The 14,781-nt window shown below is 39.9% G+C and overlaps 1 protein-coding gene across 3 annotated transcripts in view; it reads right to left on the minus strand.

Moving 5' to 3' along the window:
* Window positions 1-14,781, minus strand: part of MAP3K20 (mitogen-activated protein kinase kinase kinase 20) — a 274,895-nt gene that overhangs the window by 106,590 nt on the left and 153,524 nt on the right. For all 3 annotated transcript variants that reach the window (XM_073633874.1, XM_073633876.1, XM_073633877.1), the window contains exons 8-10: window positions 13,408-13,494; window positions 8,323-8,397; window positions 7,247-7,353 (exon numbers count right to left, since the gene is read on the minus strand). In XM_073633874.1, the coding sequence (XP_073489975.1) occupies window positions 7,247-7,353; window positions 8,323-8,397; window positions 13,408-13,494 (269 nt within the window). The remainder of the gene's footprint in view (window positions 1-7,246; window positions 7,354-8,322; window positions 8,398-13,407; window positions 13,495-14,781) is intronic.

Genomic DNA, 14,781 nt, shown 5'->3' on the forward strand with positions numbered 1-14,781 from the left:
TTTCTATTCTGATTTTTTTTATTTGGTTTGAGATATCTTTAACAGAATAATAACAGCAATGCATGACATAAATCAGTCACTACCTAATGCTATTCAAGAAACACCACCAACTGTGCTGTTGTTAGAAAGTTCATTTAATCCACTGCAGTCCGACTCCACTCAGTCCTTACATGATGATGGTAGCTCTACATCCTGAAGTCTGCCTTCTACAATTTTTCTCTGCTTAACAACTTCAATACCGGGCATTTCACCCCCTTCCTGCCCAGGCCGATTTTCAACTTTCATCGCTGTCACACTTTTGAATGACAATTGCGCGTTCATGCAATGCTGTACCCAAATCACACCCGAGCGTTTTTAGCTCGTAAAACGCCAGAAAAAACGCCCAACAAGCAAAATCCCATTAATTTCAATGGCACCTGTTCACATCTGAGCATTTTGTCACCTGAAGAAAAATGCCTGAAGCTCAAAAAAAGTACATGAGCTTCTTTTTTTAGGCAGATTACAGGCGTTTTTCTGCTTTTTACATTGGTGACCTTTTGACCTGTACAAAATCGCGGTAAAAACATGCGACTTTCTGCCTGAAAAAAATACGCTTAGGTGTGAATGCAGCCTTAATGATCACTGTTTTTTTAATTTGTTGCAAAAAAAAAAAAAGTTTGTTAGATAATTTTGTAATTTTTCTCCTTCACTGATGTGCGCTGAGGAGGCTGCACTAATGGGCACTTATGAGATGGCACTGATGAGACGGCACTAATATGCAGCACTGCTGGGCACTGACTGGCATCACTGCTGGGCACTATTGAGGCTGCAATGATGATCAGTGCGCCGACTATCTGTGCAGATCTCCCCAGTGAGAAAATGATCGGCTCTCCACTCACACTGTCCGTGTGAGGAAAGGAATGCCAATAACTGGCATGTCCTTGTTTACATTTGAACAGCTGGGACTGGACACAGCTGATCACATGGGTAAAGGGCCTCGTCATCGGCTCTTTACTGAGATTGGAGATGCGCAGTGTCCCAGGGACACAGCGCTCCACTGATGGCCATGGGTGCGCAAATGCGGTGAGAGTGGGTTGATAGCATATGACATCGTCCTAGAAGGAGAGAGCCACAGTGGGCGGGAGGTGGTTAAAGTACCACCAATAAACCTGAAACATTCAAGATGGGTCTAAATCTGTCTGGTAGTGAGAAAATTCAAAGTATTGCCATTTTGATACAATAGGCATACAGTCCTACAGAAACCCATTTTTAGTATTCAAAGCAAAATCACCCATCCATCTATGTCTACATGCTTTATTATTTTTGAAAACTCACTTTGAAAAACACACCCCTAGCATTTCTAGCCCTGGCCATCTTTAGTAAGGGCAAATGATTCAGGCAGCATTTACTTTCTGGAATCCTTCTGCCCTTTGCTCAGGCCTGCAGGCTGGAGGGTATGCTTAGCTGAGAAAAAAAATCCCTTCTCCATCTGAAAAAAAAAAAAAAAGCCAAAGAAGGCTCCTGGGATGTATGACATCATTTTGGCCTAGGCCAGAAACCAGGAAGCAAAAAGTTTAAAACAAGTACGTTAAAAGTTTGTTTCTATCCATTTACTAATGCTAGCAAGATATGGCCTCTTGCATGATACTCCTGTTGGCGTTCTCGTTCTGCACAATATGTAAATGGGAATTTGCGTGCATGAGGCATAAATTACTGACCAAAAAAAAGCAGATATTTCTATTTTTGTAGCTCTCCCTTTGTATTTTTTTTTTTATATAATCTTTATTGTATATTTTTCAAATATAACAAATAATAACAAATAATAACACAGAGGGTATAAAAAGAAAAAAGGGGAGGGGGGGATCCAATAAATCACAATGCAGTACCATAAAGGTATACAAATACCATACATATGAAAAGGATGTATTTTAAAGATTGAATAGAAACAAATGGTGCAAGCTTATACTAAAACCTCCACGAAAGTGTGTCACGTGAGATACTTATGACTTCCTCATCCTGCGTCCACCCTTGTAATAGAGGTGGAATCTATGGTTGAGACCACTTTCATGACTAGTCAGGTTTAACAGTAACTGTGTTAAGAAAACAATATCCTGTTAGTGTCTAAGGATTTGACCCAGGCAGGAAATAGGGGGGGGGGTGGAGATGGGGGAGAAGAGAGAAAAGGAAAAAAAAAAAAAAAAAAAAAAGGGGGGAAAATTGGTGGGGAAGGTTGATGGGTATGTCTAAAAATCACTGATACATCTGCCTAAAGGCTAGCACAGCTGTGTGCAGTAAAAGTGCAATATCATTATCATTATGTGAATCCTGGTGGTGAATTAAGTACGCCGTGGCCCTCACCCTCTGAAGCCGTTTAAAAAACAGCTCCAATAATGTCCGACCTACAGGAAGCGGCCCCGGGGGAAACCTGAAGGGGGGACGCCCTGTCCTTAGACTTATAATTTATCCATGTTGCCCAGATTGCATAAAATTTGTCAAACTTATCTTTACATTTTGCCATCCACTCCTCCGCCGCCATAACCGAGTCAATCAGGCCCATCCACTCAGTACGTCCCGGAATATGGGTTGATTTCCAGTGGACGGGGATCAAACGCCGTGCAGCATTTAAGAGATGTGGGAGTATCGACTTCCGGTATTGACTTAGTGGGGTGGATGGCACATGCAGTAGGAACTCCAATGGGGAGTCCGGTAAATCCACGTCTAGGATAGCCTTTATCTGGGCTCTGACGTCTAGCCAGAAGGGTCGGAGCCTCGGGCACTCCCACCAAATATGTAGGAAAGTGCCCTTGAGCCCGCAGCCCCTCCAACATGCCTCCGAAGCTGTCGGATAGATTTTCGCCAATTTCGTTGGTACCTTATACCATCTGGTTAATAGTTTGAAACAATTTTCCTGCGTTTTGGTGTCTATTGAGCTTTTATGAGTTAGCCGATAAAGATTAGTCAATTGGACCTCAGTAAATGTGTGTCCCAGGTCCCTTTCCCATTCCCTAATGTATGTTGGTTTGTTCTGAGATTCCGCAAACTGCAGCATCTCATAAAGCAAGGAAATGGAGTGAGAAATGGGATCCTCGGATTTACATAGTTTTTCAAAGAGGGTTAGTGATGAGGGGGGTCGCACCGGAAAAGGTAGACTCTTAATAAAATGCTGTAATTGTCTATATCGCCATCCATCCATAGGAAAGCTACCAAACTGAGATCGGAGCCAATCTAAGGACACCAAACCCTGTTCGTGAATAAATCGTCCACAGCGAACCTCCCCATCATTGGTCCAATTGCGAAGGTATGAAAGGTGTTCCCCCGGAGTGAACCAGGGAAAGCCTCCTAACGGTGCGAGCGGGGATGTTGGCTGTGACAGCTGCTTCTTTGAGTTGATGGCATCCCACAGTCTCAGCACATGTGTAGTGATCGGGGAAACAAAGCTCGAGAGACCTCTGTTCTCTCGTGGGAGCCAAGGGGCATGGGACAGGTTGCGCCCCGCCAGAAACTTCTCGAGAGGAACCCAGGCCTTGGTGAAGGTGTGGTGGTGCCAGTCGAGAACTCTCTGCAGGGCCACTGCCTCGTAATATTTGCGGACAGAAGGCACTCCCAAACCACCCATATTTTTAGGGCGTTGTAGCGTGCGGAGGGCTAAGCGGGGTACATGACCCTGCCAAATAAATTTAACAAATAGGCTGTTGAAGGTCGAGAAAAGAGATCTGGGCAAAGCAATAGGTATCATCTGGAGAAAAAACAGGATTCGTGGTAGTACATTCATTTTCAGTATGCTGACCCGCCCCATCCACGAAAAGGAAGTGCGATCCCACCTAGTTAAATCAGTTTTGATAGTTGCAAGTAATGGTGCAAAATTGCATGAGTAAAGTTGTGTTATATCTGCTGGGAGGTGGATCCCCAGGTATTTTAAGGAAGAGCAACACCATGTAAAGGAAAAGGAGGCCTGTAGTTGGGAGCGCATCGCATGAAGAATATTGAGGGGGAGAATCTCGGACTTGCTATAATTAATTTTGAAATTTGATAAGGTACAGAATCTTTTTAATTCGGCCATGATGTTAGGTAGGGAGATCAGTGGGTCTGTAACATAGAAAAGAACGTCGTCTGCATACGCCGATAATTTATGCTCCGTCGTTCCCACCGTGAGCCCCTTAATATTAGGGTTTGCTCTGATTATGTTGAGTAGAGGTTCTAGAGTGAGGGCAAAAATCAGGGGAGACAGAGGGCACCCCTGCCGTGTACCGTTTCGAATAGGGAAGGGGTTAGAAAGCGTTCCATTTACTTTAACCTGCGCTTCGGGGGAGCTGTATAATGACCCTATCCATTGGAGCATATTACTTCCCAGGCCCAATCGAGAGAGTACCGCCTGCAGGTAGGCCCAGTCCACCCTGTCGAAGGCCTTCTCAGCGTCCGTAGACAAGAGAAGACAGGGTGCACTGGGCCGTCGTAGGTTCGCCCAGTGTATCAATTGTATGGCTCGGTTGGAATTGTCTCTAGCCTCCCTTCCTGTTATAAAACCTGTTTGATCTGTATGAATCACCGAAGGGAGGATAGGTTTGAGGCGATTGGCTAATACTTTCGCGAAAATTTTGATATCAGTGTTCAGCAATGAAATCGGCCTATAGCTGCTAGGGATGAAGGGGTCTTTGCCCTCCTTTGGAAGGACGGTGATGTGCGCCATCAACGCGTCCCTCGGGAGGGTGGTACCTGAAGCTAAGGCATTGAAATACGTGCACATTCGGGCAGCCAGGAGGTGAGAAAATTAGCGGTAGTACGCATTGGTTAGCCCATCAGGACCAGGGCTTTTCCCATGCGGAAGATCTTTAATGATTGCTTCTATTTCCTCTACCGCCATAGGCTTATCAAGCTGAGCACTGATTTGTTGCGATATTTGTGGTGTGAGAGCCTCCTCCAAATATTGCGCAATACAGTCCGCCTTCTGAGAGGGCGTATGTCCTACAAGTGTGGCTGGGAGTTGATAAAGTTGGGCATAATAATCGCGAAAGGCATCTGCAATTTTAGAGGATAGTACAGTTTGGGATCCCGATGGTGTTTGAATTTTATGGACATGTCCGGATGCACGTTGCCGTTTCAGGGCCCTGGCCAGTAATCTGCCACATTTATTACCAAATTCATAAAATTTATGTGAGACGTATCGGAGTCTATCACGGGTTCGTTTTTCTAGTAGGTCTGAGAGCTGTGCCCTGAGGGCTGTTAATTTCTCGTATAAAAGAGGGGTCAATTGCCGTTTGTGTTTGAGTTCAACTGTGCGCAATTGTGTCAGCAAGGATTGGAGTTCCCCACAGCGCGCTTTTTTGAGCCTAGCTCCTTGTGCAATAAATTCTCCTCTTATCACAGCTTTATGTCCCTCCCAAACATATGCCACCCCAGTTTCTCCCGTCGCGTTTTCTTTGAAGTACATAGAAATCGCATCTGTCACCTGAGCTAGCGCTACTGCATCATCTAGCAGGTTTTCGTTCAGGCGCCAAGTCCATTGGCGAGCCTCTGAAGACAAAGGTGCCAGGGAAATGGAAATGGGTGCATGATCGGTCTCCCTTTGTATTTGATTTGCTTGTCAGCCACACGCCATTTTAGCAGTGGAAGGTTTATATATGGTTTTGTACTAAAAATACCCATAAAGATTATAAAAAAATAAATAAAAAATAGTTCATATTGATTGATATTGTTTCGTTTCGCTTTAAGGGATCATGCACATGGCTGATTAGGGCAGTACACCAGCCAGATCACTGTATTTCTGCAGCAGGTAAGGTCAAGCATTTCTGATCAGTCATGGACAGGAAACCTGTACAAATCAATGACCAGCTGACACTGTTTGCATGTAATCCTACATGGAGTCATTAGCTGGGGCTTAGTGATGGATGCGCACCCATAGATGCAGACAGTTTGTGTATTTGCCACAGAAATATAATTATCTGGGTGGTGTATGGTTCTAATTGGTTGTGCTCATAAGGCCAACCATACCCACTTCGTATCTCGGCTGGTTCAGCAGGAACCAGCTGAGGTTCGAACCATTAATGAGCAGGCTGATTGTACCAAGCTGATCGACCGATCAACTTGGGTACAACCAGCCTGCCAGATTCACTTCCGATTATTGCAAGCGGCTGCTATAGCCACTAGCGATAATCAATATCTTTTCCCAGCAGGGACAGCTTCCCCCGCCCGCTCCTGCCAGGAGAAGACAATGGCACTGTATGTGCTGATGGGGGAAATCATGTGAATTTTTTTCCTGCAACCCATGGCTGCAGGAAAGAAATTTGTGCCTTGAACAGCCAGCATAAGCCCTTATCTTGCGTATAAATAAGTCTTTCAGGATTATTTATAGTATTGTTATACCTCATCTTTATTCTTTTCATTACCCTTACACTTTTTACTTTTTTTACGTTATCATTTTTGTTTCACTTTATCAGAATCCCTTCGACTCTCCCTAACATTTCTATTTCATGTTTCACAATCTCCTTTCAGGGCTCATCACCTTCACTTTTTATTCCATGTAACGGTCTTTCATATACAGTAGATCTGAAATGGAGCGGTTTTGTTTGGCAAAGGATTTGTATTCCTGTTTTCAGTTTTGAGATTTACACAGCTCTGCCACACAGCACAACACTGACTGACAGGAAAGAAGATCTGATTTTTCTATGTTAGAATTAAGTAACATTTACAGGTCTTATCTCTTCCAGCCTGTAACTGGACAAAGAAGAAGCAACAGACTGATGAGGTCATCTCTGTCACTCTTCTCTCCTCTTCCATCAGCATGCAGAATATTAAATGACCCCCTTGGGCTGCTTCTATCTCTAACAGCCTGAGCTGTACAGGAACATCAAGTCAAATTAAGGTACTTAAACTGATATATAGATGTACATACAAGATGTGACCATTTAATTCCTGGAATGGACTGTAAAAAGAAAAAAAAGTTTGTGCAAGAGTCTTGTCGTGTCATGCCAGAGTTTGGTTTTCCTGTTAACAGATTCAGTAACCTTTTCAGAATTTCCAAGTAACAATGTTGGTTGACTGTTGTACCATGTTCTATGAACTCGTAGCGAACTATTCCGTTGTTTAAAAAAACATACCAGCATGAGCATACGAGCGTTCGCACTCTGACCACATTTACAGTCGTCCTTTGCATTTTTGGCTGCCCACTTCTTGTGTCATCGTGGACAACTTCCTATTCTGTGCATATAATGTTTACTTTTTTTTTTTTTTTAACAGAAAAAGTTTGCTTATTTATTTAATTTGATCATACCTCCATTCTGCCTTGTTATGTAAAAATGAATTGCATTGGTCTGGCAGCTTGGTGTCATTTGACATAGACTCCAAGTTTGCTATGATTTGCTTGAATGATGGTCTTTTCTAAAAAAAAAAAAAAAGAAAAAAAAAAAAAAAGAAAGTGATTTATTTTTAAAGCTACAATAAAAATATAAAGGCTAGCACAAGCTAGGATTTTTTTTTCTTTGGATACAGTGGGCGAAGGGTTAAAGTGGTTGTGATCCCTCTCCTATACCCTGTGAAGTGACTGGCCTCAGATGATACACAGAGATGAAACAAATCCTCCTACATAAGTTTACATGTACTTCTATCAATCAATCAATATACACCTATTGCGATTTTTTTTTTTTTACCAAAAATATGTAGAAGAATATATATCGGCCTAAGATGATACACAGAGATGAAACAAATCCTCCTACATAAGTTTTACTTGTATATCTTCCCCTTTTTCTCTTTGGAAAGGGCAGATCGTGTTAGAAATCTTTCTTCCTTTTTCAGCAGTACATAGGGGTGGGGTGGGAAGACTTAGTTCAACTTTCATGAATGGAGTTTACAACCACTTTAATAGTCTTGAACATGATTAATTGTTGTCTGTTCCCTCATGCATGAGATTTTTTTCCCTTCCAGTTCTTGGAACAGGTGTCAGATGGGAAGGGATGAGACGTGTTAGACAGGACAGTACATTATATGGGCAAAAATTTGCAGACAACTGAACATCACATTCCAAAACCATAGGCATTAAAATGCAGTTCTCCAATTTGACCCCGATAAATGCAGCAGACATAGCTGGGGTCCACTGTAGAAAATAAATCAGCACCTCCAAGATATAAAAAAATCAAAAGACATGAGAACAATCTATCAATACCACATGGCAAATGAACATCTAACATCATCTAACTTCAAGAACAAAACTTGAAAACCCAGGATAAGAATAAAACAATTGTAACTTTATGCAGCAACATTTGGCCTGTCTTCTTTTCTACCATACACGAGTTTAGACAAAAGGTTGCTACACAATGCTAAGGCAACAAAATAAACTCCATCATGGATTACCTTTGCATCAGCTTCCCAGCAATGGCGCATGAGTTCTGCAAAACTTCTCGGACATGAGCTTGGAATGGTCAACCTCTGAAAATACACAAGTTAGAAGACTTTACTGGTCCACCCAATTGAGTGTCTTAAATAATGGCTTGTCCACATAGTAATCTGCAGCCGCTTATACTTTTTTGAAAAAAATAAAATAAACATAAGAAAACAGAAAGAAAACAGCATTTGAACATCATTGAACATCTGTAATAATCTAAACCTAAATTCTTGAATGTTATGAAAGAGCAGCCTAAGCTCTAAAGGACATTTTGATTTTGATTATTATTTTTAGAGGTTTTATGAACATAAACAAGCAGAACAATATAACCGCAAGTTAACCCTTAAAGTGGAACCTCAGACACAATTGCTGTAGAGTCATCCTTGAGCCAATTACGCCAAACTTTATCGAACTTCTTTGGGCATCCCCTATTATAGTAGGTTTCCTAATTGAGGGGAATGGCATGGCTGACCAGTTTCATCCAAGCTGATACTGTTGGAAGAGTAGGTTTTTTCCAGGCTACAGTTATTGCCTTCCTTGTGTAGAATAGAAAGAGTCCCAGCAACGTCTGTTCCGCCACTGTAGGGGCCAGTTCTTCAACCAGTCCCAGCAAGCAGACTCGCAAGGAGAGAGAGAGGTTCTGACCGGAGACCCTTTGTATGACATGAGTCTCCCAGGATTGTGTGATGGCTGGACAGGACCAAAAAATGTGAATGAAGTCTCCCCTAGAGTGAGAGCATCTCCAACAATCAGGTGACTTGGCAGGAACCATTTTATACACTCTGTATGGCATATAGTAAGCTCAGTGTATTTTAAATTGAATAAGGCGGTCTCTGAGAGAGATTGATTTTGATTAATTGTATTCTTTTCCTGTCAGAGTAGGAGTGACAGACTGAGTGTCAGGCTGATAGGCCATCCTAACTTCTGCCTGAGCTGAGTGCTAATAACAGTCAGCCATAATCTGTCACGTAACAAAGATACTAACAGGATTACATTAAAGAAAGCTAAAGCTACTTGACTGGGCTGACATTTTAATTGTGACAAAAAGAGAATACAACAAAATAACAGTACACACAGCAATCCTTGAGAGCTAAGGCTTGACTAATAAAACAATTTAACAGTGGAGATTTAGATTTGTTACAAATAACCATTCCTTATAACCCTCTTCAACAGACTTCCTGGAGCAACAGGGCTGACATGAAATGACCTGAGGGAAGCATCAGCAGTCATTATTTCATCACTCATTTTAGGTCAGCCTCAAACATCCAGATAATGAAATCATCTGTGTATGTCTCCTGTATGTTGTCATCCTCTAATTTTTTTTCACCCTTGTTCCCAAACCATGATTAAGGAGGGCCGAGGCTGAAGACAGCCATGTGACTACAATGAGAAAGTTCCACTGAAATAGTAGAAAGTATGATGGTAAAATTGCAGAGCATGGAATAAAGTAATTACATGATACTTCTTAGGATATGGCTAGCTAGGCAGGGATTTCCCTCTGTATTTATGTGGAATCTGACAAGTGAACGGTTCAGTTATTGTGCACCTAAACTCATTGTAGAGGTGACACTGTACAGGACATATAGCTATATAGAACTTCCTGTGTCGTTCCTGCCGTGTGTATATTAGCATACCTAAGTGACATCCAAGATGAGCCTCCATTCCCAGTTGATGCCTATTACGTAGAAACGTATGAGGTGGAGCCACATCTGTGACGTCATCACGCACGAGACGGCTAGCGAGCACCGTGGCCGTGCTTGCTGTTGTCTGCAATCGCTGTTTTTTAACTTCAAAAGTGTAAGTGCAATATATGTGCCTGGTTTTAGCTTATTAAACTTTGAAGTCTCCTCCTCTTTCCACACATGCATGAGAGTGACTGCGAGTCAGTTGATATCTGCTCCATAGAGTATTGGCTGATATCTTTGGATGACATCATTATTGAGATTGGCTCTGGATGAGCTCCTTTCTATTTGCTGAGTTTATTGGAAATCTTTGTAGTGAGTGAGATATCTATAATATGAGATCGTTTTTTTTCTGGTAAGAGGTGTGAGTCTGTGGGGATGACACCTTTATGGGCACTTCTTCATGCTGTGTCTGTTGATTTGAACACCGATAAGCCACTGGGACATTCACCATTCAAATGGATTGTTTATTTGGAACAAATTTTTATGAAATGTCACGATAAAGTTTGTTTTAAGAATTGATCTATCTACACATGTAACAATTTATTCACATGTATTGTTATTTTGTTTTATACATTGGTTTTGAAGTTTTGACACTTGGGCTGCTTTCACACTGGGGTGGCGGGTCCGTTAGCGGTAAAGCGCCACTAGTTTTACCAGTGCTTTATCGTTGTTTTAGCTGCACTTTTCGGCTGCTAGCGGGGCGCCTTTAACCCCTGATAGCGGCAAAAAAAGGGTTAAAACTGCCCACGTTGCGCCACTTCCGAATCGCTGCCTATTCATTCCAATGGGCAGGGGCAGTGTAGGAGCACTGTATACAGCGCTCCCTAACGGCCCCAAAGATGATGCTTGCAGGACTTTTTTTTCCGTTCCGCAAGCGCACCGCCCCAGTGTGAAAGCACTCGGGCTTTCACACCAGGGAAGCATTGGAGGCAGTTTTCAGGCACTTTACAGGCGCTATGTTTAGCGCGAACACCTGAAAACTACCTCAGTGTGAAAGTAGCCTTAGAGAAGCGCAGTGTCAGCATAAGAGAATAGAATAGAATTAATAATAATTAGAACTGTCTGTGTTCCTCTTAGGGAGATTTTTGGTGAAACAGAGAAAAAATGATGGGAAATCCAAAATGTTTGAGTTTTCCCAGCACAGAAGGTAAAAGAAAATTCTTTCAATGGGGGTAACCAGTTCCAGTGACAACCCATACAAGAAGGCTATCTTTTTGCTATTAAGAGAACTCTTATTCTTGCTACTGTGTCTCTGGAACAAGACAGGGAACAAAACCATTCCCTACTCCAGACAAAATAATAAAAGGCTTTTTTCTTCACATACATTTTATTTGAAGTCAACAATTATGTTAGGTGCTTTCAATACACTTTCCATCACATGACTGGTAAAGTCACTGCCAGTTTTTTTCTATATGTAGATTCTGAATTTTCACAGATTATGAAAAGAAGAAAAGAATTGTCAGGATCGCTCACAAACTCTACTTCTTTCAGAGTAATGAGATTTTGGCCTTTTTTTTGAAGACAGGGACATTGTATTACAGACAGCTACTAAAAAATATTAGCGACAACACTAGAACAGATAATACTTGCTATGTACAGAACATCAAAGACCCTCGCCCCTCAACAACCTGAAAAAAAATACATGCTTCGAAGAGTGAAAATAAACTGGGAGGATGATTTACTAAAGGCAAATATACTATACACTGAAAGTGCATTTTGCTCTAGATCTAAGGGGAAGCTCTGAAATGAAGGGAAGTTCTACTGATTTCTATAATTCAATCATGTACAATCAAAAATGCTGTTTTTTACTTTTCTTGCATGTGATTAAGTATTCCTTTCAAAGTGAAACTTTACGTCATTTACTAAGTTCTGGCACAAGTGCACTTGCAGTGCACAGTATATTTTCCATTAGTACATCAACCCCTAAGCCTCTACAACATATGCTGTGGAGGATTCCAACCCTTAAGAAAAGTACCTTGAGAAAAAATTTAAACTGGTCAAATGAGAGTTAATACATTTCAGACAACTATGTATACCAACCAGAACAAGGTTGATCACTGAAGGTATAAGAAATTTGCCATTAGGTGGAGCAGTGAAGTGAAGTGGAGGCTTTGTTTTAGAATTTAACTTTAGCCAAATTATTGCCACTGGAAATGTGTCAGTTTTGCTTGACGTAGGATTGTGTATGATGTAAAAATGTTTACACCTAATTTTCCTAATAGTTATGGCATTTGATTATTGACATGATATTTGCAGTATAGAAGGCTTTGACCGTTTGTTTTATGTTTTTGGCCACATACAGTTAATAAGAACCCCAATGTCTTTCATTGAGATTAATGGAAATTAAAGCATTATCTGATAATTTCCTACCTTTATTTGTACATTTTTATACAGTTCCTTTAAATATGTCATATATTATTTTAGATGTGGTCTTGTGCATAAATGATTTGGTAACTGAATCTCACTATAAAAAAAGGATGACATGGCAGCCCAAGCAGTTTCTATGACATTAAGAGATAAGACTTATAATGGCCGTTTAATTTATAAAAGTAATTTTATTCTTATTTCATTAATATTATTTTTGTTACAAATGCTCCAATTAATTAAGAATGGTTATTTTAATTCACAATTTTAAATCAGATTTTTCACAGTAATCCTGGTACTAAGCATGAATTTCAGGAAAAAGACATGTAAGCACAGTTAAAAGGCGAACTATTCCCTAGTACAGTACGTGTTTACTCCACTGTAGACTTTATTCAATGGCAAAAGCTTTGAGGAGGAACCTTAAAGCTCAGCTGCAGCACTGCCAATACGTGTTATGAGCATATCTTTAATGTGGAGTCAAACATGCTGCGGGAAGCTAAACTGTAATTTTCTTTATTTTTTTCTTCTTTTATTTTTGAAACTCTTATCTAAAGTGACAGCTTCTTGTAGTACAACGTCTCCTGCTGGGAGAGTTAAGTTGAAGTATCTGAACGTCTTTCACTGAAATATCAACTCCTGGCCAGTAAAAAGATGCCCAAAATCACGGGAGATGGAGTTAAACGGGTCCCCTACCTTGGACGCAATGGCTCCTTTCATCACGAAGAACAAACCCCCAGGTTACCCTATTGAGGCTGAGAAACTAGTACAGTAGTTCTACAATTTTTGATCTGTGGCATCACGATGTGAAGCCTCAACAATTAGATGTAAAGGGTCCATTCATGAGGAATAACATTAGTTTGACCCTTTGTGTTAGCTCCTACTGGTAATCTTTCCATAAGCGTTGAACTTACTTTCAATTTGAAAAAGATGAAAAAGTCTTTTGCAAACCCCCAATACTGTTTTCATATCTATCAACTGTATCTGAGCAGAAAAAAGTAGCCTTACCTCGTTTTTTTCTACCACGAGCCAAGCCACTTGCAATCCTTCAAGTCCTTTAAACGGAACCTCCCTTGTTAGCATTTCCCACAAAACCTAGAAACAGCACAAATATTATCTGACAAAGGAGATTTTACAGCTTGTATAAATATTTGATCTTTAACATTCACAGAGCGTGCCCATTCATAGTAACAACATTTTATGTGCTAAAGCTTTTCAGCTTATGTTGCCTTAGTCAAAAAAAAGTTTTAGACTCATATACACACTTTATACAGTATACACACTTTTTTATTACTAAAAAGACTGTACAATGCTTTAAATATAATGCATAATATATAGAGATATATATAAAACATTTATAACACTGGACTGTAAATTATATATATTATATATATATATATATATATATATATATATATATATATATATATATATATATATATAACACACACACAACTTACAAGTATGCATATACATGTACTTAAACAAGGAGCATCACTTAATAACCTTTTCATAATCAAACACATATTTTAACCGGTGGTGATGATACAACAAAAAAAGATTAAACTAAAAGTTGCCAACATGTATAATGATCTGCTTGTTCTGTATACAATATGGTGGAATAAAACAAAGCAATAGATTTGAGAAATGTAATGGGTATCTTAGAATACAATGATAATTCTGGTAACATGTCAGCTGTTAAGTTGGTTTAAATCTTTTTTGTAAGGACATCATTAAAAATAATTATTTTCTACAACTTGCAGAACTTTGTCTTTTACAAATTGCCTTCAGAGAACTAAGAGTCTTCCTGGGTATTTGTAAAAGTTTTATATTTCCTATAATTATAGGAAATAAAGGAAATTCGTTATTTCACATAAAAAAACACTAAAGAGAACAAATAGCCATTATAAGAAAAAAATATTCTGCAGTGTTGTAAAACATCATCATTATATCAGTATCATTGTTCATGCTCAGCAAAATGTATAACTGTCGGAGAACGCGTCAATATCTTTAGAAATTTGAAAACAATTAAAATTAAAATTAATATTAGTTTATTAAAGAAATCTTACCATAAAGTGTTTTTGTTAATCATTTTTTAAAGACAAATGGCATCGAAAATGTAAGGTTCTTTTTTTAAATTGTTTTTATTTTTATAAATTTGTTTAATTTTATTGAAAAAGTCAAGGTAATGTTCTATCTGTGACAGGATAGCCCTTGATGAACATTGGCCTTTCACACAGTTGTAACCCACTGCATACCATTAATCTCTTTCTTTTTAATCCCACCTCTCCTAGGTCCTCTTCATCGCTACTAATTAATCTCTTCTCTGGTCTTACCATCTTCATTCTTCCTCCTAGTTTTCCTTCAATAACCTTCTTGGCG

Source organism: Aquarana catesbeiana, linkage group LG06, assembly GCF_042186555.1.
Source record: "Aquarana catesbeiana isolate 2022-GZ linkage group LG06, ASM4218655v1, whole genome shotgun sequence".
NCBI classification, from domain to species: Eukaryota; Metazoa; Chordata; class Amphibia; order Anura; family Ranidae; genus Aquarana; species Aquarana catesbeiana.